The 21,504-nt window shown below is 36.4% G+C and overlaps 1 protein-coding gene across 1 annotated transcript; it reads right to left on the reverse strand.

Annotated features, from left to right (window-relative positions):
- Window positions 1-1,297: 1,297 nt before the first annotated feature.
- On the reverse strand, window positions 1,298-9,662 carry LOC100782796 (nucleoid-associated protein At4g30620, chloroplastic). The gene is made up of 7 exons (XM_003540066.5): window positions 9,360-9,662; window positions 8,629-8,783; window positions 4,306-4,406; window positions 4,172-4,211; window positions 3,721-3,792; window positions 1,609-1,665; window positions 1,298-1,520 (listed from the first exon to the last, which is right to left on the reverse strand). Exons 1-7 carry the CDS (start codon window positions 9,448-9,450, stop codon window positions 1,446-1,448), a joined length of 591 nt encoding a protein of 196 aa, XP_003540114.1. The 5' UTR covers window positions 9,451-9,662; the 3' UTR covers window positions 1,298-1,445.
- Between the last annotated feature and the right edge of the window lie 11,842 nt (window positions 9,663-21,504).

Below are 21,504 nucleotides of genomic sequence, written 5' to 3' on the forward strand. Positions count from 1 at the left end.
AGCAGGCACAGTGAAAGTGAGTGTGAAACAAAGGTCATTAAATATGCATTAAATATTTTTTTTAATTCGAGTTATTCTTATAAAATTTAATGCATATTTAATTCACGTTGTTATAAAATAAATAATACTTATTAAATTTTGTAATACAAATAAAATGTTGTCATAAAAAATATTTTTTATTTTTAAAAAAATATACAGATTACATAAGTAAATATTTCTTATTCAAATTTACATGCGCATTAAATATTCATTAGAAATGTTAGTGATAATTATGTATAATAATAATTTATGTATACTAATATTATTTATTTTATAACGTAATTGATTCATTAGTTTAGTTGGTTAGAGCATTGTCATAATAATCCCAAAAGGTTCTTCCGGAATAACTACCAGAAGAAGTACTTCCGATAGGTATTTCGGAAGAACATTCTTCCGGATGAACAGATTATCACAAGGGCATTTTTGTCCATTCAAAAAATTGCTGGGTATACCAACAATGTTGTTGGGTGCACCTAACATATCCCCTATAATTTCCAGTGTAAACTGTAGAATCCACAATTACGTTCTATCAGCAGAATCTACCCAACCACCATATGTCCATTGACCAGGATAATCTCATGATACTTATTTTCCAAACTCTCAATATTCCTTTGTTTGGAATGAGAAATAAATTTATACTTTTAATTCAAAAATATCACATTATTTCATTGTTTCCTATTTTCAAATTTGTATAAAAAATAGTAACACTTTCCTATTTTCACTATTTTCTATCAAAACTTATTTTTTATATCCAGTTAGCATAAAATTTGAGACTAGCAATAAATCAAGAAACATGACTTGGTGATTATGGTTAAAGTCAAATTACCATACATGTCAACTAGCGATTGAATAGAAGTCTAAAAATCTTACAGTTAGCATACCGTTTCCTCTTTTGTTTTCTTTTTATTTTAATCGAAAAAACTATTTCCTCAAATCATAGTTCTTATTCACAAGAAATTGGTCGTTTTCTTGAAAGTTTGTCAATATATCTACAAAACCTCTATTGAAGTCTCGCTTTCTTGCAACTATTCAGTGAATTCAAATCTCGCGTACAAAAGGTAAGGCAACAAATTTATAGACTCTAATGCCTCGCCTAAGGTTTTTCACTTTATTCAGTTTCAGCTGGTGAAACCTCAACCAGACACAAGTTTTTCTCTATCGATAAAACTGGATAATAGGATAAGGACACAACAGAATTTTCACCTTTCAAACAAAAATAACACGAGTAAAATGTGAAAAAATTGAAGCTCCACCACCATTTCAAATAATTCCAGGATTACATTTCTTTCTTAATAACCAAGATTGCAAATTAACAGCCATAGTAAATGAAGAAAACAAATAAGTCTATCCTGCCATGTTTGTGCAAACCTGAGGCCCAAGTCCTAAGTCTAGAATAAAAGTATTCATCACTTCAATCCTTCACTAAGCCCTGGTGGCATTCCTAAGCTCTGTGCAAGATCATTCATCCTTTCCTTCATGGCCTACATACAAGCAATTGAATCATTTTTTAAATTTAATAACTACAAATGCAAATGAATTTTTGTTCCTCTTAAAAATAGAGACTTTTACCTGGACACTCTTTTGGTGTGCATCCTTGTATGCCTCAGTGATTAAAAGAGAAAGTTTCTGCAACCCACCAATGTTTGATAATATACAAGTTTATTATTGGCATTAAAGACCACAGTTTGATTTTTAAATAAAACTAGGACTCAGTTTAGATAAACTTCAAGCACTTGTAGGAGAAAAAATGATAATAAAGGTAAACTGAAATCAACATCTCAAAGTTAAAATAAATTAATGCACTTCAACTTCTATAGAAATTCTTTCATTTTAACATTTCCAAAAGTTGAAATGCATTTTCTTTTCATATAAATGCTCATGGAAAAGTTTATCCATACAGGCCTTAGGTTAATCATTATGATAGGACCTTGAATCATTGTATAAGATAAGGGGAAATGGTAAGAGATTTTTTATGATTTTAGTAAATAGTTTGCTAGGGACTTGGGTATTATGGGGTGCCCATGAGCCATATCAATTAGTATGGGATGTTTGGTAGAGTATTTAAGTGTTTGGTTCTCCACCCTTAACAACTAGCTTCTACATGTGGAAACCCCGATGCTTATCCATAGCTCCAAACCAAAACATTGCTCTTGACAATTGACATGCAAGAAGAAAATTATTATCTATATCCCTAAATACAAGACTCTCAACTAATTCACATCCTTTAAAATTGGTTAATTTAGTTAGTAGCATTAAATTTGTTAGCAATTTGCATCATTTTTCCATCATTACCCTTAAAATTATTAAGACCCATCATCTCTCTTTTTCTACTTAATTACCTTCTACCTAATTAATTAATGTATACAGTCTTCTTCTCCAATTCTTATAAGAGAGACAATGCATTTATCTTTTTAATCCATAACATTTATTGTAAAGTAATTAAGAGTGTGTTTCAATGAGAAATTTTAAAATTCTGATAAATTTTAAATTCTAAGAATTTCAAATACTTCAATTGAAATTCTTTTATTTTCAAAATTGTGTTTGGATAAAAAAAATTAAAATTGTGAGAGTGAAAGAAAATGAATGCAAAGAGAAGAGAAGATATGATTGGTGTGCTTCTAAAGAGAAGAATATTGATGCGGCATGGGGAGTCACAGGGGAGCCGGGACACGACGACATACACCACCATACCCGACCACAGCATTCAATCAACGGCGCAAGGCATGACCTAGACCCTCCGCGCCGACGAGCACCTCTATTGCGTAATAGGCAACAATGGCTGCTCCCCTGACTAACAGGTGTCGTTCTGCGTGTCCCCCTATGCCCGCACCTGATCGACACTCCGCGAGCTCAGACAGTGTTTCTTGAAGTAGAGGATCATCGGTGTGAGGGAAGAGTTGCGAGTTCGAAAACGGAATTTCGAACTCAGGTGGAAGAAAGGATGAAAGTTATAAAGGAAATACACGAATGTTTTGGAAGGTTCTTTTATTAAGAAGAGAATTTTAATTTCTCACCTTTTAGAAGGAAATTAAAATTCCACATTTTTAGTTGTTTAAAATTCCAAAATTTTAAATTCTTCATAAAAAAACATCCAAACAATGAATTTTAGATTAAAGAAATTTAAATTCTCCGATAAATTACTTTTCCCAGTTAAAATTCTCTATCCAAACACACTCTAAGGGTATTCTTAAAATGTAGATTTGGGCTTAACTTAACCCCAACAACTAACTCAGAGTGAGGGTTGCTCCCTACTATATACTATATATTGGTACTATCTCTAGTCGATATGAGATTATAATTTTTTCTAATACACCCCCACTTATATGCTATATTTTGACATTGTCTCTAATCGATGTGGGACTTGGATTTTCCCAATAGTATTTTAGTTAAAAAATCATCAACACAAAAGACAACTTGAAAATAGTCTTATAAAAAGTGACAAAAAAAATTGAAAACAGAGTCTTATATTTAGGAACGGAGGTAGAATAATAAATGAAAGGATCTTAGCATGGTATTTAATCCATTATCCTCTGATGGAAGAACAGAAAAATAATTGAAGAATTTGTTTTCGGTATCATTTAATGTGACATTTTAAAGGTCCAATCCACCTGAGAGTGTGTGTCATTGATATAACAGAAAATAGTGTATATAAACACACCACCACTTGAATTGTTTACTTACTTCAGGTCCCAATTCCATAGCTGCCTCAGTAATTTCCGTTCTTACAGGTTGCTGGTTCCCCGACAGCGTTACCTAAAAATTATACTTAATCAAAAGTAAATAACCAAAGGAAATCATACTTACAAATTAATATATAAATATTGATAATGTTATGCAAAAATCATGATTATGAATAAAGCTATAAAACATAGGAAAATAATTAAATTTGGTACAAATATTCAATTATATCATTCCATGAAAAACCTCATCTAATGTATAGTAGTTATAGTTATAGAGTATAAAATATTCTTATGATTATACAAATAAGTTCCTCATTTTAACTTTTAAAAGGAAAAACTAAAGGGAAAATCAAGGAAAAAAATAGTTTTTCGGGGGAAAGCATAAAAAGTTACAAAAATATGAGTAGACAAACAGAAAGAGGAAGAGAGAGAGAAAAAAAAAAAAAGCATACCTTTACTAACTCACCCTCACAATAACCATCAAACTCTGCTCTGCATAATAGAACAAGACAAACAACTCATTCAGACCAACTTGAGTAAAAAAAATACAAAAACAAACTAAAATTGTATAATACGAGAGCCATACGCTGCGAGTTCTTTCTGCACCCGCACTGCTTCAACTTGGACAACCATTTGTGCCTTCTTCACAGTCTCATAAAGATTTTGCATGTTTCCTAGAATTCCTGCCTAAAATGATTCCACAATAAAATGAAATTTGTCAATTATGAATACCATGCTCAGTTTACAAAATACACACAAACTACCTATAATACATGGAAAGTAATCAAAGCATTACTATAATGAGAAAATGAGACAAGTATATCAAAACAATTGGCAAAAAGCAAAAAACTACTTAAAACTCATGACTGCTTTAAATTGCTACATGATTTGGTTTGTGTTTTAATCCTATGACCAAGAACATCATGACACTTGGGATTCATAATTTGGCCTGTTTGTTCAATACTGGGCATGCCCTAGGTAGGTCCTTGGACCGAATTTTGATGACTATTTTAATGGTCTGGTAAAAGAGGATAACTTTTTATTGCAACATGCAATCTACATTAGTGCATTTGGTTGAAGGTAACACATATTTAAGGTTTTTTGGGCTCAGCAGCGGATTTGGAATAAGATTAGGTGTTTCACTTCTGTTGGGTGCAAAAGCAAGGATTTCCCTAATAGATAGACTGAGAGATACGGTAACTTTACTACATTTATGTTTAATCTTTTTCCTTCTTGACTTTGTTTTCCTTTTACATTAAGGAGGATCTGTTGTCCCCAAATTCAATGTAAATTTCTTCATAGTCTTGATGAATTTCTTCTTTACATGTAAGTAAAACAACATGTGTAATGCTGTTATAAAGTGGCTTGTGTGGGTTTCTGAGCATGGCCCAACAGGTGACCCAAACAGAAAAGACTTCGGTGCAAGTGTAACCCATAAGAAACTTAAATGCAGATTGGTGTAGAAGCCATAGTTGTCAAAATCATTTTGATTAGTAGAATTCTACACTTCCACATGTTCAAAAAGCCCTTCTGTTCCTGATCACAAATCATATCACAATCTGATGGGATCATGTAAAATGGCATGTTTGATCATAAATGACCAGATGTGTCCAGCCAAAAAATCTTTGAGCCATAGTTGAAATATTGAAAACAATTCAGAACATTCTTTCATTAAGTAAATTCAAGTATTCCTAGAAAAATCATCAATGAAAGTTACATAATACCTAAAACCTAAGACTGTTGGAGGTGGTGGCAATGTCAATTGTAGGGGTGGGGGTGCCAACGGCAGCAACTGCAGAGGTGATGGTGCTGATGGTAGAGGTGTCTATGGTGGTGGTGGTGGAGGCAATAGTGGCACTGTCTTGTTTTGAATTGAGTTTGGATCATCTCTCTTGTCTCACCCACTAGCAACACAAGCAGCCACAACAGCAGAACAATCAACAAAGGCAGTAGAACTGCAGCGCGAAGCGATATGCCTACTCCAGCCACCACTTTCTGCGATTTTGGTCGTGAAGCTGCAACACTAACCCTTCAAGAAGCGACAGGGTGCCGCGACATGATGCTCCAATGCAATAGCATCGCTATTGCACGTGATTAACTACTATGTAATAAACTTTTAAAGCATGAAACAAACACACTAAGAAGCATAGCTGATTGCAGAGCAGCCACTACAGCAAAGAAAGAAGCCACAATGGAAAAACTTCGCAAATATGTAAAAACCACATTTTATGAGACAGTCAAATGCACCAGGCTTCTCCTGCATCAATATTATTGCTGGTCACTGTAGAAGAATTGCCCTTCTGTTTTGGTGATGGCATTATAGGGAGAAGCACAAGATCTACCTAGGTTGTGACGGGAAAGGAGCCATCTTGAGTGCAAAACGGGGACACACACCTAATTGCTGAAAGAACCTTGCAAAAAACACTTGAGTGTGGCACTGGTCCAGGGGAATTACATAAAGCTATGGCAAGGTTTGTGGACATGATTTGAAGGTTAGAGACCTAAAGGTCCCTAATTTGCTGCAGCACAAGTGGGTTTTTGTGAGATAAAAGCAAAACAGGAAAATTTCCACCATGTAGAATGGTAGCCACTATTGTGGCTATTGTCAGCTGCAACAGGCACTTAGTGTCGATTGGAGTGCCAGAACAACCAAATGCTTTCCCACATTAAGGGCTATGCTAATAGAAGAAGGAAACCCTTACCATTTGAAAGTCGGGCCAACAAGGGGTGGAGCTACGTCTATAAGGGGGCCAAAAAAAAAGTTTCATTGTTTCATAATGTAATCTATGTTATATATAAGTTAATAAGCTTTATCAAAACTTTTGACACAGAGAATAAAATAATTTATCAAAATTTACTTAACTTTACAATCTTATTTGATAAATCTCAATACATACAACTTAATCAAGTACTAGAAATATAACTAAAATTTATAATTCAATAATAATATAATGAAATCTATATCAAGAGAAAAACTTAATCAAGTACTAGAAATATAACTTTTAACTTCAAATCATAGTTGTCAATACCGGCGTAGCGGAGCGGAGCGGCCGACCCTAAAAGTGGGATAGTGGGATGACCGCTATTCTAATGTTTTTTTATATATGTTAAATAATTAATAATATGTATATATATAAGTTCAAAAACAGAAAAATAACTGAAAACATGGTTACTTAAACAAAAGTTACAAAACATAAAGTAGAAAGTCAAGCAAATAAAGGGCTTAATGGTTCTACAATACAAAAAAAGCTCCTGCCATGGTTTTTCAAGTAAGTTGTGAGTTCAAACCTTGAGCCAATTTCGTACTACAATACAAAATCTGCACTTAATGTCTTACAAAATTAAAATATATTGATGGAGTCCGAAAATTATTTATAATTAAAATGTTTTACCTATGATTTTTAGGGAAAAAAGATGAAATGAATAGAAAATAAGTAAAAAATTTCCTGTCCAAAAAAGTAAATTTTTTAAGTTGTTTGAAATAAAAAATCTAAAATTGATAGCTTGTTTGAAATAAAAAAAAAAAAACTTATTAACAGAAAATACTCTTATTTTAAAGTTAAAGTATTTTTTCATATCAAACCTATTTTTAATTTATAATACAATATCTTAAATAAAAAAAATAAAAGTATTCCAGAATTAAACTTATTAATTATTTCACTAAACAGTAAATAATACACACATTAAAAATATATTTTCAATTATTCATGTATGTATATTTTTTTCTTTCATTTTTTATTCTTTGCACCTAACTTTCAAATGTAGACGTTGATCCTACGCTAAACGGAACCTTCTATGCACACATATCCCAGGCCTAGCTCATGGCACCCACACTGAGAAAAAGGGCAACTAAATAATTAGGAAAACAAAAAATAGAAAACCTCAAGCAAGGTGGCGGGGGCGGCACATACTCAACAGTGTCACAGACTCGCAGCGTGCTCCTGGGCGTGGAGGAGGTGGCGGCGCTCGCCAGGATATCGCAGCCCCACAAGTGTGGAGAGCAGCATGCGCTACGGTTTTCGACTTCTAGCGGAGCCCTGAGCAGGTAATAGAAAAACGAAAATACCAAAAATACCCTCACTTTCACGCATTAAGTGAGGGCATTTTCGGAATTTCGACGGCTTCAGTGTAGCGGCGCGAAAATCCAGTCTAGATCCCGCGCTGCACCGCCATGCTCCGCCGCGATAGCGGCCGCGCCAACCGTGACGTTGAATTGCGCCGCTACGTCCATCCCCGTCGCGGATGGGGGCCGCTCCGCCGCGATAGCGGCCGCGACGCCCGCGATTGACAACATAGCTTCAAATAGTAATTTTATACCTTCAAATAGTGTTGAGAATCAGTATGATTATTCTGTAACAAATATAGATTATAGGCACATAATATCTGATTAAGAGGAAACCAAATATCCTCCATTTATTTGCAATTATTGTGATAACCTATATAATCTCCCCATCCATGTTGTATTCAGACACATGGTTTCAATCAAACAATGCCTTTGGTTCTTCTTCTTCAACAACTTGGATTCTATATGTCTTATGAATGGAGCAAGTTTATGTAGGGAGTATCCTAAACAAAAGTGTCGTGGTAGAACTACTGAAGTAACTGAACCAGTCATTTACAAGTATAAGTACAACGAAAGTATTTTCTTTTTTTTACAAATATTAACTCTTGTTAGAGAGTTCCTTACAAGTTTCCATGTCGGATACGTGTCCAACTCATGGATACAGCCACAAAATTGTGTGACAGTGCTTAGTGATTAGGTCAAATAAATATTTGAAAGAGCATAATTATGTTCGTTAACAATTATCTTGCATGTGAATAACAAAAGAAATCCAAGGAGAAAAATGGATACAAAAGAAAATGTGATCCTGGGAGTATACACGACATTGACTGCATGTGAAAAGCTAACCTTAGAAGGAGCATCATCACTTTTCCCACTATTGTCCTTTTTTCCTCCAAATAGGGCATATAATCGGAAACATCTTTGGTCATTTCCAACTTTCTGACAACCACATCGAGATAATATCTTCATGTCAACTATATTTGAATTGAAGCTTAGTTTACCTGTTAACAACAGCCAACAATGAATAGCTTTTGGATAACAATTCAATCTTGAGAATCAAAAGCAAATATGGATTCACCTTGCACAATTCTCAAACTAGCCTCTTATAATGTCCAAATTCATAGCTATATTATAAAATAAGAACATTTTCAATCAAGGTTAATTTTTGAATCCAGCCGTTCCTGCATTCTGATTTAAAAAACAACTCTTTGAATGAAAACCCTTACCAAGCTCTCAATTACTCACATCAAAATAAACCTAGGATTCAATTACATGATTTCCAAATAGTTTCATTCTTAACAAAAATAAACAAAAAAAAAAGGGACTTTTAACACAAAAGACAGTATACTCACACCCACACCAATCAATACAAACAAAACCCCCTCCCCGGAAACCAAACATAAATTAACCGCATGAAACATAAGTAAACAAAGAAAATGGCACAATTTAGACAAACTAATTGAAACCCCAAAACCCAAGCATGCCAGAAACAAGGAAACTGACAGTAAGGCAAAAAGTTCCAATCTTGATGAACTCTGTGCGGACCCAAATGAAAATAAATCGAGAGGGAGGCTCACAGAGAGAAGCTGATAAAGGGACATGCTTTTTCCAGTCACGGAATCCGACCGCGTTTGACAAGGCACCAGTTACACAGGGCGTGGTTGTCATTTGCTTCCACGAGCAAGAAACAAGAAGTTCAAGTTTGGGTTTTGAAGGAAACGGAGAAGGATGAGATTAAAATGAAAGCGGTAGAGTATCGGATAAAGTTGAATTTCTTTTTATTGGAAGGGAAGAGTAGGTTCGGCGGTGATTATGATCTTTGGGACAAGTTTTGTTTTGTTCCACTTTTGCATTGTCAGCACTCAGCATTGAATTTGAACAAACTACCTTTGTGATCTCAAATGTGGTCATATCTACCGTATTTTTTCGTAATTTTTTATTTTTTAGAATATTAAATTGTACTTGTTATTTACAAAAATAGTCTCCTATTTATTCCAACTCATTAAATCAGCCTCAAACAAATTAATTCACCAATTGAGTCTCTCATTTTTTTTTAATCTGACTATTTGAGTCTCCAACTTCAAAATTGGACGTTGATTATTAATGAGTAATGTTGACTGTCACGTGTCATCATCATTTTATTGGATGTTAATTTTCATACACCATTTTAACGTCCAATAGGATTATGACATGTGACAGTCAACATTATTCATTAAAAATCAACGTCCAATTTTAGGATTGGAGACTCAAATAGTCAAATTAAAAAAAAAATAGGATTAAATTGGTGAATTAATTTACAGGGAGCAGATTTAGTAAGTTGAGATAAATAGGGAGACTATTTTTGCAATTAAGTATTTAATTAATCATTATATCATTTTCCTTAAAAAAGTATACCGCTTTGAAACCTCTTTTTCTGTTCTTCTGTAAACCCTTTTTACACCCCTTAGAATTCTTTTTTCTCTTCTTTTGTGTTACCCTTCTCTATCATATTTGTGACACTCTCACGGTGTCTTTCATCTCATTACGTTGTCCTTGTCTCACTGTCGTGTTTTTCTCTGTCTTCTATAACCCCATCGTAGGTCCTCACCTCTCTTATTTCGCACCTATTCTTTCTCAAAATGTGATTCCATAGTTTTGTTGACAATGTTCCTTGGTTCCTTTCAGTTGTAGAAACAAGTTTGTGACTGTCATACCCTAATTTCGTCCGAAGACTATCATTTTTTTACATTTTGTTTCTTGCTAGCCAAATTGAGCTGCTTGACACTAGTTATCGCGTAATCCATAAGGTTTTTTGACGTTTCGAAAAGAAATGTGCAAAATACCCAAAAGGAGCGCAAAATAGTCACTTTTGGGGCATTTTGCAGCCCTTGGGCCCACTAGAAAGCTTAAGGTTGAAGTAACCAGCTCGCCTAAGCGAGCAGGCTTACTTCTGAAGGAAGCAAGCAGCTTGCCTGGGCGAGCTGCTATGCAACCTCCACCTCATTTCCTATAAATAGGCGTGAGGGGGCTGAGGAGAAAGGGTCAACATCATATATCGAGAGATTTTTAGTGAAATTAGTGAGAAGAAGGAGAAAGAAGAAGAAAAAATGAGGCCGAGGCGCTTCCGAGACATTTCTGTAATCGATTTCATGATCGTTCTTCACCGTTCTTTGGTCGTTCTTCGTTCTTCATCTGGTTAGTGCTTGTCTTTAAGGATTTGAACATGATTTATGGACCCCTAAGGGTCCTCTCTATTGTTTTATGCATCTTCATCTCCTTCTCCTATCACCGGTGATCGCTTTTCTTTTGTAAAGCAAGTTTTAATCGATCATTAGTGCTGCAAGTTCTCTTAAAAAAGAATTGAAGGTTAATAAACAAAAACCAAATAAAACCAACTCATAAACTTCTTCATTTCATAAAAAAAATCAAGAGATCGTTTCAAGGTCCAACGCCTTAACGATTCTCTCATCTCATAAAAAAAATCAAAACAAAGATTGTTTCAAGGTCTAATGCCTTAAACGATTCTCTCCGCTTTTCAAAATTTAAAAGATCATTTCAAGGTCCAATGCCTTAAACGACTTTTGTTCGTAATTAAAATCAATCTTTCAAAAAACATAAAAATAATGTAACACAACAAACATTCAGACTTAAAGAACTACGTAGTGTGGAAGCAATGCTTTCCAAGATTATTTTAATGATGCCTAAAGACTCAAGTCAAGAATCAAGAGTCAAGCAAGTTTCAAGAATCAAAGAGTCGTTCAATCAAAGCAAGTTTCAAGAATCAAAGAATCATTCAATCAAAGCAAGTTTCAAGAATCAAGATTAAAGTGAAGATTCAAGAGAAGACTCAATTAAGATAAGTATTAAAAGAGTTTTTCAAAATATTGAATAGCACAATTTTGTTCAAGAGAATTTTTCAAAGAAAAATCTTTTACCAAGAGTTTTACTCTCTGGTAATCAATTACCAGAAGGCAATAATCGATTACTAGTAACCAACATTCTTTTCAAACTGATTTACAAAACTGTAATTGATTACCATAAGCATGTAATCGATTACCAATGTTTTAAAACGTTAGATTTCAAATTTCAAGAGTCACAACTTGTGATAAAACATTTTCAAATCATTTCAAACTTGTGTAATCGATTACACAATACTTGTAATCAATTATCAGTGTTTCTAAACCTTTTGATTTTCAAATTTAAACATGAAGAGTCATATCTGTTGATGTGTAATCGATTACACTATAATGGTAATCGATTACTAGTGACTTATTTTGAAAAATAAATTACAAAAAGCCACAATTCTTAAAGTAACTAGTTTCTGAATTTTTTTAAAAAAGTCACAACTTTTAAAGTGACTAGTTTTCAAAAGAGTCACAACTTTTAAAAAGTGACTAGTTTTGAAGAAATTGTCAAGAGTCACAACTTTTAACTTGTTTTTTCAAGAGCCATCAAATGAATATAAATATGTGACCATGGCACGAATTTTAAAGACAGATTCCTTTCATTCAAAAAAAGAGAGAACTTTCGGATTTCTTTCATTCATTCAAAGCATTCTTCTAAGAGTTTTTGTTCAATACTTTCTTTATTCAAGAAAAGTTCATTGGCCAAAAACTTGTGCTATTCTTTTTCTTCATTCCTTCTTCCTCTTGCCAAAAGATTCAAAGGACTAACCGCCTGAGAATTCTTTTGATTCTTCCTTCTCTCTATTGCCATAAGAATTCAAAGGACTAACCACCTGAGAATTCTTTGGATTATTTCCTTCTTCCTCTTGCCAAAAGATTCAAAGGACTAATCATCTGAGAATTCTTTTGATTCTTCCTCTTCCCTTTAAACAAAAGATTTCAAAGGACTAACCGCCTGAGATATCTTTTGTTTCCCCTTACAAAGAGAGGGTACATCTACTTGGGACTAACCGCCTAAGAATTCTTTGTCTTAACACATTGGAGGGTATATCCTTTGTGGTACAAGTGGAGGGTACATCCTTTGTGGTACAAGTAGAGGGTACATCTACTTGGGTTGTAATACTGAGAACAAGAGAGGGTACATCTCTTATGGATCAGTTCAAGTGGAGGGTACATCCACTTGGTTGTTCAAAGAGAATAAGGGAGGGTACATCCCTTGTGGATCTTTGCTTGTAAAGGATTTTACAAGGTTATTGGAAATCTCAAGAACCGGTGGTTGCTTGGGGACTGGACGTAGGCACAGGTTGTGACCGAACCAGTGATCGAGGCCGTACCTGAATCAAATAAACATTAAAAATGTAGTATCTAAGAAGTGATCCTAGGTCGTCTCCCAATGAGCAATGGTCAACCAACGTTCATAATAGATAGTGATAAAATAGTAATGAATTGGGGGGGGTTGTTTGTTTTTGTAATTTAAACAACGAATAAATTTTAATTAGAAAATAACAGAATTAAAACATGTTGTTTCCCCTTGATTCACAAGCAAGTCTCTTATCCAAGGTTACGAGGATTTATCCCTAACCAGTTCAACCACTTAATCCAACCCTAAATTAAATTACTAAGCGAAAATTAACATAAGACTGTCATTATGTGATTAAGCAACACATACACCAATTAATCATGAACGAAACTGATCATTAAGCATGGACGTAAATTAAGCGCAGAGACAATTAATCAAGCACTAAGAATGCATGGATTAATAGCAACAAATACAGATTAATTGGTGAAGAGGAAAAATTGATCAGAATTCAATAGTAATAACAAAACCTCAAAGAGAGCTGTGCTTGATCCTCAAGAGAAAACAACGCTGGAGACTTAGCCTTCCATTAATCAGCAGAAAACGAAATTGTAGATTGAAGCAGAAATGAAATTGCAGAAAATGAATTTTATTCTACGTGAACAGTGTGCATGAACAGTAATAAAAACTAGAATTTTTGTAACATCCTGGAAATTTCTACCCGGAATTTTTGGAAACGATGTATTTTGAATGATTATATATATATAAGTATTATTCAGTGTATATGCATATATGTTCTTGGTAGAAGTAGGAATAGCGGGGGCAAGATACGCGGGTTAGACTAATTAAGGAAGAGAAATCCATAACTGGGAGGTTATAGGTTAATTCTTAATTAATTAGTTTAAAAATCATCATTTTGCGTGCAACTTAAAATTTAACGAAACCAACCTCTGAACCACGCTCGGGGTTTTATTCTGAGTGTTTTGATATATATATTGGTTACTTTCGAAAACTGGCCCCGACGGACGCAGAGAAACGCGAGAAACTAGAACCAGAGAAACGGCACACAAACCGAGGCAGGATTTTAGCGTTTCAAAGGTCAGATTTTTCTCACTTTTGTGGCTGAGTGTGGGTCACAGTAAAAAGGGAAAGTGGGCCCTTTTGCTCCACTCAAATAGGGACATGTGGCAAAGCTTGAATATAATAATAGAAAAAGAGAAAACCCTTTTATTTAAAACCAAAAAGCTTTTCTCTCTCTTCACTCAGCCCCCACACTTTTCAGACAGCTCTCTCTCTCCCTCACGTTGCCATTTTCTTCTTCTTCATTCTCCATTGAAGCTCCAAGCAAAGCTTCAACCTTTGGCCATCATTTCTGCCCCAAATCGCAAAAGGAGGGCATTTTCGGGGTCGTGAAGTGCGTGGCTACGAGTGGGACTTCGAAAATTCAGGTTTGGATGGACTTCTTTCTCCTTTGATTTTCGTGGGTATGGGGTTTGGGGAGATATAATGGGTAGTCTTGCTAGGTTTCTGCTGTGTGATGATTATTTGTGAAGACATTTGTTGAAAGCTTGTTGAAATTGCCATGTTTGGATGAGTTAGACATACCCATTCTGTTTTAGGGTTTTTGTGATGATGTTTGTGATGTTTATATGCTGAAATTGCTTATGGAAAACTGTTAGAGATGAATGGTAGAGTTAACCTAGGGTTAGAAAGTGAGAATGTGATGTTATGAGTGGAAAAAGAGTGAGGCTTTGAGAGTTGGAAGGTTAAGTCTGAATTCTGTGGTAAATGGAGGTTAAAGTGAGTTAATCCTAGCTTGAAATGTCATTTAGGACTTATGAGAAAGCTTGGACTGTGCTAGAGAGAAAAACAAATGACCAAGGTGAACCAAGAGCCATTTCTAGGGCAAAATTGGGTGTTGAAGAGTCAAATTTTGATTCGGTGAGATTTTAGGTGTAAATTCAGTTTGAACAAGTCTAAATAGATGTTATGAACTGGTGTGAGGTGAGAGTTTGCTTCCAATTTACCTCATTCTAAATTTCACTTTTCAAACCTAGAAAACCCACTGAATGGAGGGGTGTTGGACACCTAGATCCTGTGTTGCTGTGCTTTAAAGCTTGACTTTGGTTTAGACATGATTGATACATGATTTGGGACTTGTAGGAATTGATTTGGGCAAGATTGGATGAGGGAAAGTGTGATTTTCGAAATCTGCACTTATGCAGAATTTTGCTGTCAAAATAGGTGCAGCAGGATTTTGGCTTGTGCAGAAAAATGCTTGTGTGTGGTTGGCTGTGGGAAGAGTAGCACAGAATGAGTTCTGGATGTTTGCTAGTAGATCCCAACGGTCATAATGTAGGCTTATGTACTATAGACTTCCAGTAAAATTTTGGAGTCGATCCAACGGTTAACGAATTGGATCGAAGGAATTGTTACTGGGGTCTTTAAGTGAGAAAAGCTGTGATTTTGGTTGGTGTGTTGAGCAAAGTTTTCTGCCTTTGCCCTGTTTCGCTTGGCTGTGATAGCTTGTGCTGTTTGAATTTTGTTTTGCTTGGATGTTGTGGAAGCTTGGGAGGATTGATGGGGACCCGGTGTTGAGAGAAACGAGGATATGGGCTACGTGGGAGTACGTGAGCTCAGATGGAGGTGGGCAACAGGGAATGGTGGGTTTATGCGCGCATTGTGGATGTGGAAAACTTGTTGTGCACCATCGCCCGACCGCCACCTAGTACCACATGTGATGGGTACCCCATAATCCTACAAGCTTGAGATGAGGAAGTGTTGAAGGGTGAAACTTCCTGCTTTTATTGTTGACCACAGAGTGGTACCTGGAGATATGTCGCGGGGGTCAGGAGACCTTGGGGACGTCAGGTGGGGTGCTATTGCCCAAAACCAAGCTTGACCAATCCCGACCCAACCCGGGCATAGTCGGTCAGTGAGAACCTGTGATGTACCTAAACAGGCGAGCTCCTGGCAGTCAACAGATAAAAGGAACAAAGACCACAAAGCAAGGAGGCTTGTGGTGGCTGGCCAGCTGTGAAACTTGATTGATATGTTAGATATGGTCTCTGGTAATCGATTACCAAGGGTGGGTAATCGATTACAAGGCTTAAAAATGAAGACAGGAGACTAGGATGGTCTCTGGTAATCGATTACCACGGGGTGTAATCGATTACCAGGCTTGAAAACGAGGTCAGAAAACTAGGGGAGCTTCTGGTAATCGATTACCAAGCCTGTGTAATCGATTACACAGAGGGATGGGTCACTGGTAATCGATTACTAGGTATGTGTAATCGATTACACAGTGCATTTTTGCATATTTTATGTCCTCAGGCTGTGTTATTCAAGTTTAGCCTCTGGTAATCGATTACCAAGTCTGTGTAATCGATTACCAGAGATGAAAAGCCTTAAAATACCCATTTTAATTGCATGTAGTGGTTATGAGACGCATTGTGCGGCGTCATAGTAGATTCTTGTGAAAGAGTCTACCCCTTTCTCTTCTTTCTTGTAGATCGTGATGGCGGCGTAGCTAATCCGTGATCGAGTAGAGATGGAGTGCCTAGAGGGAGCTTGGGAGACCCTCGAAGGCAACACGAGGTGCCGATTTCGGGGCACCATTCGATTCACGGCTACTTCTTTGGTGCATCCAGATGAACCTGCACTGACGCTTCAGCGCACTGTGGAGTGGATACTACCCACGCCTACACCATATCGTCTAGTGGCGCCCATCCAAGTGATCGAGGTAACGTCATCCGAGGAAGACCCTGAGGAGGATCTGGAGGAGCTACATCCTGAGCCTGCTGTGGATGCCCTTGACTTTCTAGAGGGTGATGAGGATCCACTTCTTGAGGTGGATTCTCCCGAGGAAGTCATGTCGGCATCTGAGGCAGACTCTACGGAGGATGGTGGCCCGGGGGAGATGGCGATCAGCGGAGGCTCTTCATCCTAGTGGATAACTCTTTGGATTCGTTTTGTATATTTTGAGGGTGGGTGTATCTAGGACTGACTGTTAGGTTTACTCTTTTGTTTTTGTATGGGTAGACCTGATGTATAGGAATTTGATGATTGTACACATGTGGCTGAAGCCACCACTATGAACACCTTTGCTCTGGATGACACTATGTATTTTGTAAAACTCCCATATTTTGGACAGCTTTAAATGATGAATGCATTTATGATCGATCTTGTTATTTGAAAAGAAAGCATTAGCAACTTTATTTGTAAAAGAGTTTATCGACCGTATTTTATTCTTTTATTTTCATGTGACGACCTAAAGTAATGGCTGGTACATTCTTCCTTTTGAAACAGCAAAATAGTTTAGAGATTATGAGCGGTAAGAAAGAAATGACTCCGAATAGAGTTGTGAACTGGCCATTCAGGACTCTGTAGTGAGGATTTTCCTTCTAAACCTAGTTATGGTGAAAAGAGAAAGAAATGAAAAAGATAAAGAAGAAAAAAAATTTTACCATGGTTTTTGTTATTTAAACAATTACTATTAAACCAGTCATTAATTTAGGGACGCCACAATTTCCAAAACCCTAAAATTATTCCCCTCTCCAAAAAAACTCCCTATACTAAAACCCTGGTGCTGTTATATAGGTCCCCAGCCCCAAAGCTTACAAATCTGTTTTAAGTCCAAGCCCATAAATGAAATAAAATCTGGACAAGATAAGATAAGATTGGATGAAATAAAATCTGGACGAAATAAAATCTAGATGAAATAAAATCTGGATAAGATAAGATTTGATAAAATAAAATTGTCTGCTCTCTTCAAGTCCAAGCCCAATTCTGGATTCAAGCCCAATTGCTTATAATTCTCCTGAAATTAAATTAAAAACATAAAATTAGTCAAGTAGGCCCAAATGATAAAACTACATAATTAATTTAACAATTAAGGCTAATCAGTAATTAAAATGGTGACAAAAAGAGTTAAGAAATAGGAGAAAATAATGACACATCAAATCCCTCCACACTTAGCCTTTTGCACTCATGGGCAAAATCAAAAAGCAAAACAAGGAACAAATAAAGAGACATTAAAGAGAAACAAACAAACACAAAAACAATTACATATTTCTCAATGAATCTCAAGGAATGAAAGGAATGGGCAACATCCAACACGTAGAGAGTTAAAGAATCAAGACAGTCATGAAAATCATCCAAGCATCTCAAACATGGCAAGATAGTCAATCAGCTCAAGAATGAAAAGTGATAAAGCCTCATAAGATATGCACTCTATCTCTCAAGTGTCTAGGGTATTGTTTACTCTCAGAGCACCCATGAAAACAAACACCACATAGACTTGGCAAGACTCTAAAATTGACAACCATACCACAAACACATGCACATGAGGATCAAAAGGTCTTTTAAGGTTGTAATGGGGCCAAGGATAAGGTAGAAGAAAGTATGGGATAAGTAGCTAAAACCCAAAGAAATAGAGGAGCAATGGGGAATAAGTGAGAACAAAGAAAAAGTACTAAACCCCAAAACCAAAATTAAAAATTAAGCATAAAAAGTAAACCCAAAACAAAATCAACCAAGTCCTCAAACCAATCCAAGTCTTCAAATCAAGACCTCATTTATTCAACTTCATTCTTTTTTTGTTTTTTTTTCATTTTTTTGTATATATATATATATATATTTTTTTTTTGAACGTGAGCAGTAGCAATTGAAGGCATTTGAAAAAATAAAGCAACAATTAGGAAATATATGTATATACATCAAGCATGGCCAAAATACATCAACAAGCATGGCCAACAAAAACATATCATCCAATGAAACATACCCCCCCCCCCCCCCACACTTATTCCCAAAACAATTCCAAAGCTCCAAAATTCCTTAAGGGTAGGGTGAGATCATGGTTTTTCACTTAAGGCTTGTAATGAGCTTCAAAACAAAGAAAGGGGAACATAGGCTCAAAGGGGCTATCAAAGGAATTAATTCAAGGTAGGCTCATTTGGCTAGAGGCTTATAAGAACAAAATTCCTAAATCATCTCCCAACATGCATGTGAAGCAAGAAGTATCAACAAGAGTCAAGCCAAGGCTATTGTGCAAGCAATCAATGGGGCAAAACACACCGAATAAAATAGATGATGATGACTCAAATTCTCACCAAGGATAAATCTATCACTTTCAATTCAAACTTTCAAAACTAACTTGACATGCAGAGAAAAACAATGATTTCAATTCACAAAATGCCAAGAAACTCCTATTTCAAAAACAATTACCCATTACCTGTACATAACTTATCATTCAAAGAGAAACATGCAATGTTGTACATAAAACATAAAACCAAAATAACAAAATTAACCTAGAAAACCTAAAAAAAATTAAACTAGAAAACCCAACAAAATTAATCTAGAATACCCAACAAAATCAACAAAATTAAATAACAATCTCCCCCCCCCCCCACACTTAAACAACACATTGTCCACAATGTGCACAATCACAAGATCAAGAGCAATCAAAACAATTAATAAAATTGGACAAGTGCAATAAAAGTAAAGAAGGAGGCAAAAAAAAAAAAAAACTCCCTAAGTCATGGCGGAAAAGAAGTAGGGTGAAGTAAGGAGGTCTCCTCCACCACTACATCCACTAAGGAGGGATTTGTGAGGAATGGTTTCAGCCAGTGTCCATTGACCTTGAAGCTCTTATCTGTGGATTCACTTTTGATTTCAACTGTACCATAAGTAAAAACATTAGTCACCACAAAAGGACCAATCCACTTTGACCTCAACTTACCACTCATGAGTCCGAGCCTAGAGTTGTACAATAAAACTTTCTGTCCGACCATGAAGTCCTTCTTAGCTATCAAGCTGTCATGAAACTTCTTGGTCTTCTCCTTGTAGAATTTGGGATTCTCATAGGCTTCTAAACGGATCTCATCTAGCTCACTTAGTTGCAACTTCTTTTCCTCTCCAGCCTGATCAATAGAGAAGTTGCAAGTCTTTACAGCCCAGTAGGCTTTGTGCTCTATCTCTACAGGAAGATGACATGCCTTGCCAAAGACAACTCGATAAGGAGACATTCCTATGGGTGCTTTGTAGGCAGTCTTATGCGCCCAAAGAGCATCATCCAGCCTGGTGCTCCAATCCTTTCTGTTCGGCTGCATAATCTTCTCCAAGATCATTTTTATCTCCCTGTTTGAAATCTCAGCCTGCCCATTAGTTTGGGGGTGGTAAGGTGTGGAAATTTTGTGCACAACCCCATACTTTTTGAGCAAGGCATACATGGATCTGTTACAAAAATGGGTGCCTAGATCACTAACGATGGCTCTAGGGACTCCAAACCTGCAAAACAGATTAGATCTAACAAAATCCACAACAACCTTAGCATCGTTAGTTCTGGTGGGTTTGGCTTCCACCCATTTTGAAACATAATCAACAACATGGAGAATATAAACAAAACCAAAAGAGATAGGGAAAGGCCCCATAAAATCTATACCCCAGACATCAAACACCTCAAAGAATAACATGGGTTGTTGAGGCATTTGCTGTCTCCATGAAAGTGAGCCGCCTGCTCTTTGACAAGGCTCACAAGTGCTACAGATTCTCCACGCATCCTTGAAGATGGTGGGCCAATAGAAACCGCAGTCAAGCACCTTGTGAGTTGTCCTCTGTATGCCAAGATGGCCACCTGGCGCGGAAGAATGACAGAATTGCAGGACTGAGTCAATCTCATGGTCTGGAATGCATCTCCTAATAACCTGGTCACTGCACAACTTCCACAAATAGGGGTCATCCCAAATATAATGCTTAACATCACTCTTAATTTTATCATTTTGAGCTTTAAATGCTAAGGGAGGAAAAATAGAAGCAACCAAATAATTCACAATATTAGCAAACCAAGGATTGGGGAAGGAACCAGAAATACTATACAGAATGTACAAATGGTCATCCGAAAAATCATCCTAAATGGGTGAGTCCTCAAACACATGCTCAATCCTACTCAGATGGTCAGCCACGAGGTTCAGTGCACCGCTCCAATCATGGATCTCCAAATCAAACTCTTGGAGCCAAAGCATCCACCTGATCAATCTTGGCTTTGATTCAGCCTTCTTCAACAGGTACTTCAGAGCTGCATGGTAAGTATAAACAATAACATGAGTACCAAGTAAATATGAACAAAATTTCTCAAGAGCAAAAACTATCGCTAATAGCTCATTCTCTGTGGTAGTGTAATTTGCTTGAGCAACATTCAAAGTTCTGGAAGTGTAGTAGATCACCCGAGGCAGCTTATCAATCTTTTGAGCAAGGACAGCCCCCAATGCGTAATTGGATGCATCACAGATTAGCTCAAATGGGGCTGTCCAATCAGGTGCCTGAATGATAGGGGTGGTAGTCACCGCACGATTGAGGCAATCAAAAGCCTCTTTGCATCGGTCATCAAAATCAAACTCCACCTCCTTTTGTAGCAGATTGGATAGTGGAAGGGCCACTTTGCTAAAATCCTTGATAAAGCGCCTATAAAACCCTGCATGACCAAGAAAAGAACGAACCTCTCACACACAAGAGGGGTAAGGCAATTGTGAAATAACATCAATT

Source organism: Glycine max, chromosome 12, assembly GCF_000004515.6.
Source record: "Glycine max cultivar Williams 82 chromosome 12, Glycine_max_v4.0, whole genome shotgun sequence".
Taxonomy (NCBI): domain Eukaryota; kingdom Viridiplantae; phylum Streptophyta; class Magnoliopsida; order Fabales; family Fabaceae; genus Glycine; species Glycine max.

Coding starts and splice junctions, on each gene's coding strand:
- LOC100782796 (XM_003540066.5), bottom strand. CDS start 9,450: ATGACAACCACGCCCTGTGTAACTGGTGCCTTGTCAAACGCGGTCGGA. Junction 8,784..9,359: donor CCCTTTATCAGCTTCTCTCT/GTGAGCCTCCCT, acceptor TGTTGTTAACAG/GTAAACTAAGCTTCAATTCA. Junction 1,666..3,720: donor CTATGGAATTGGGACCTGAA/GTAAGTAAACAA, acceptor GGTGGGTTGCAG/AAACTTTCTCTTTTAATCAC.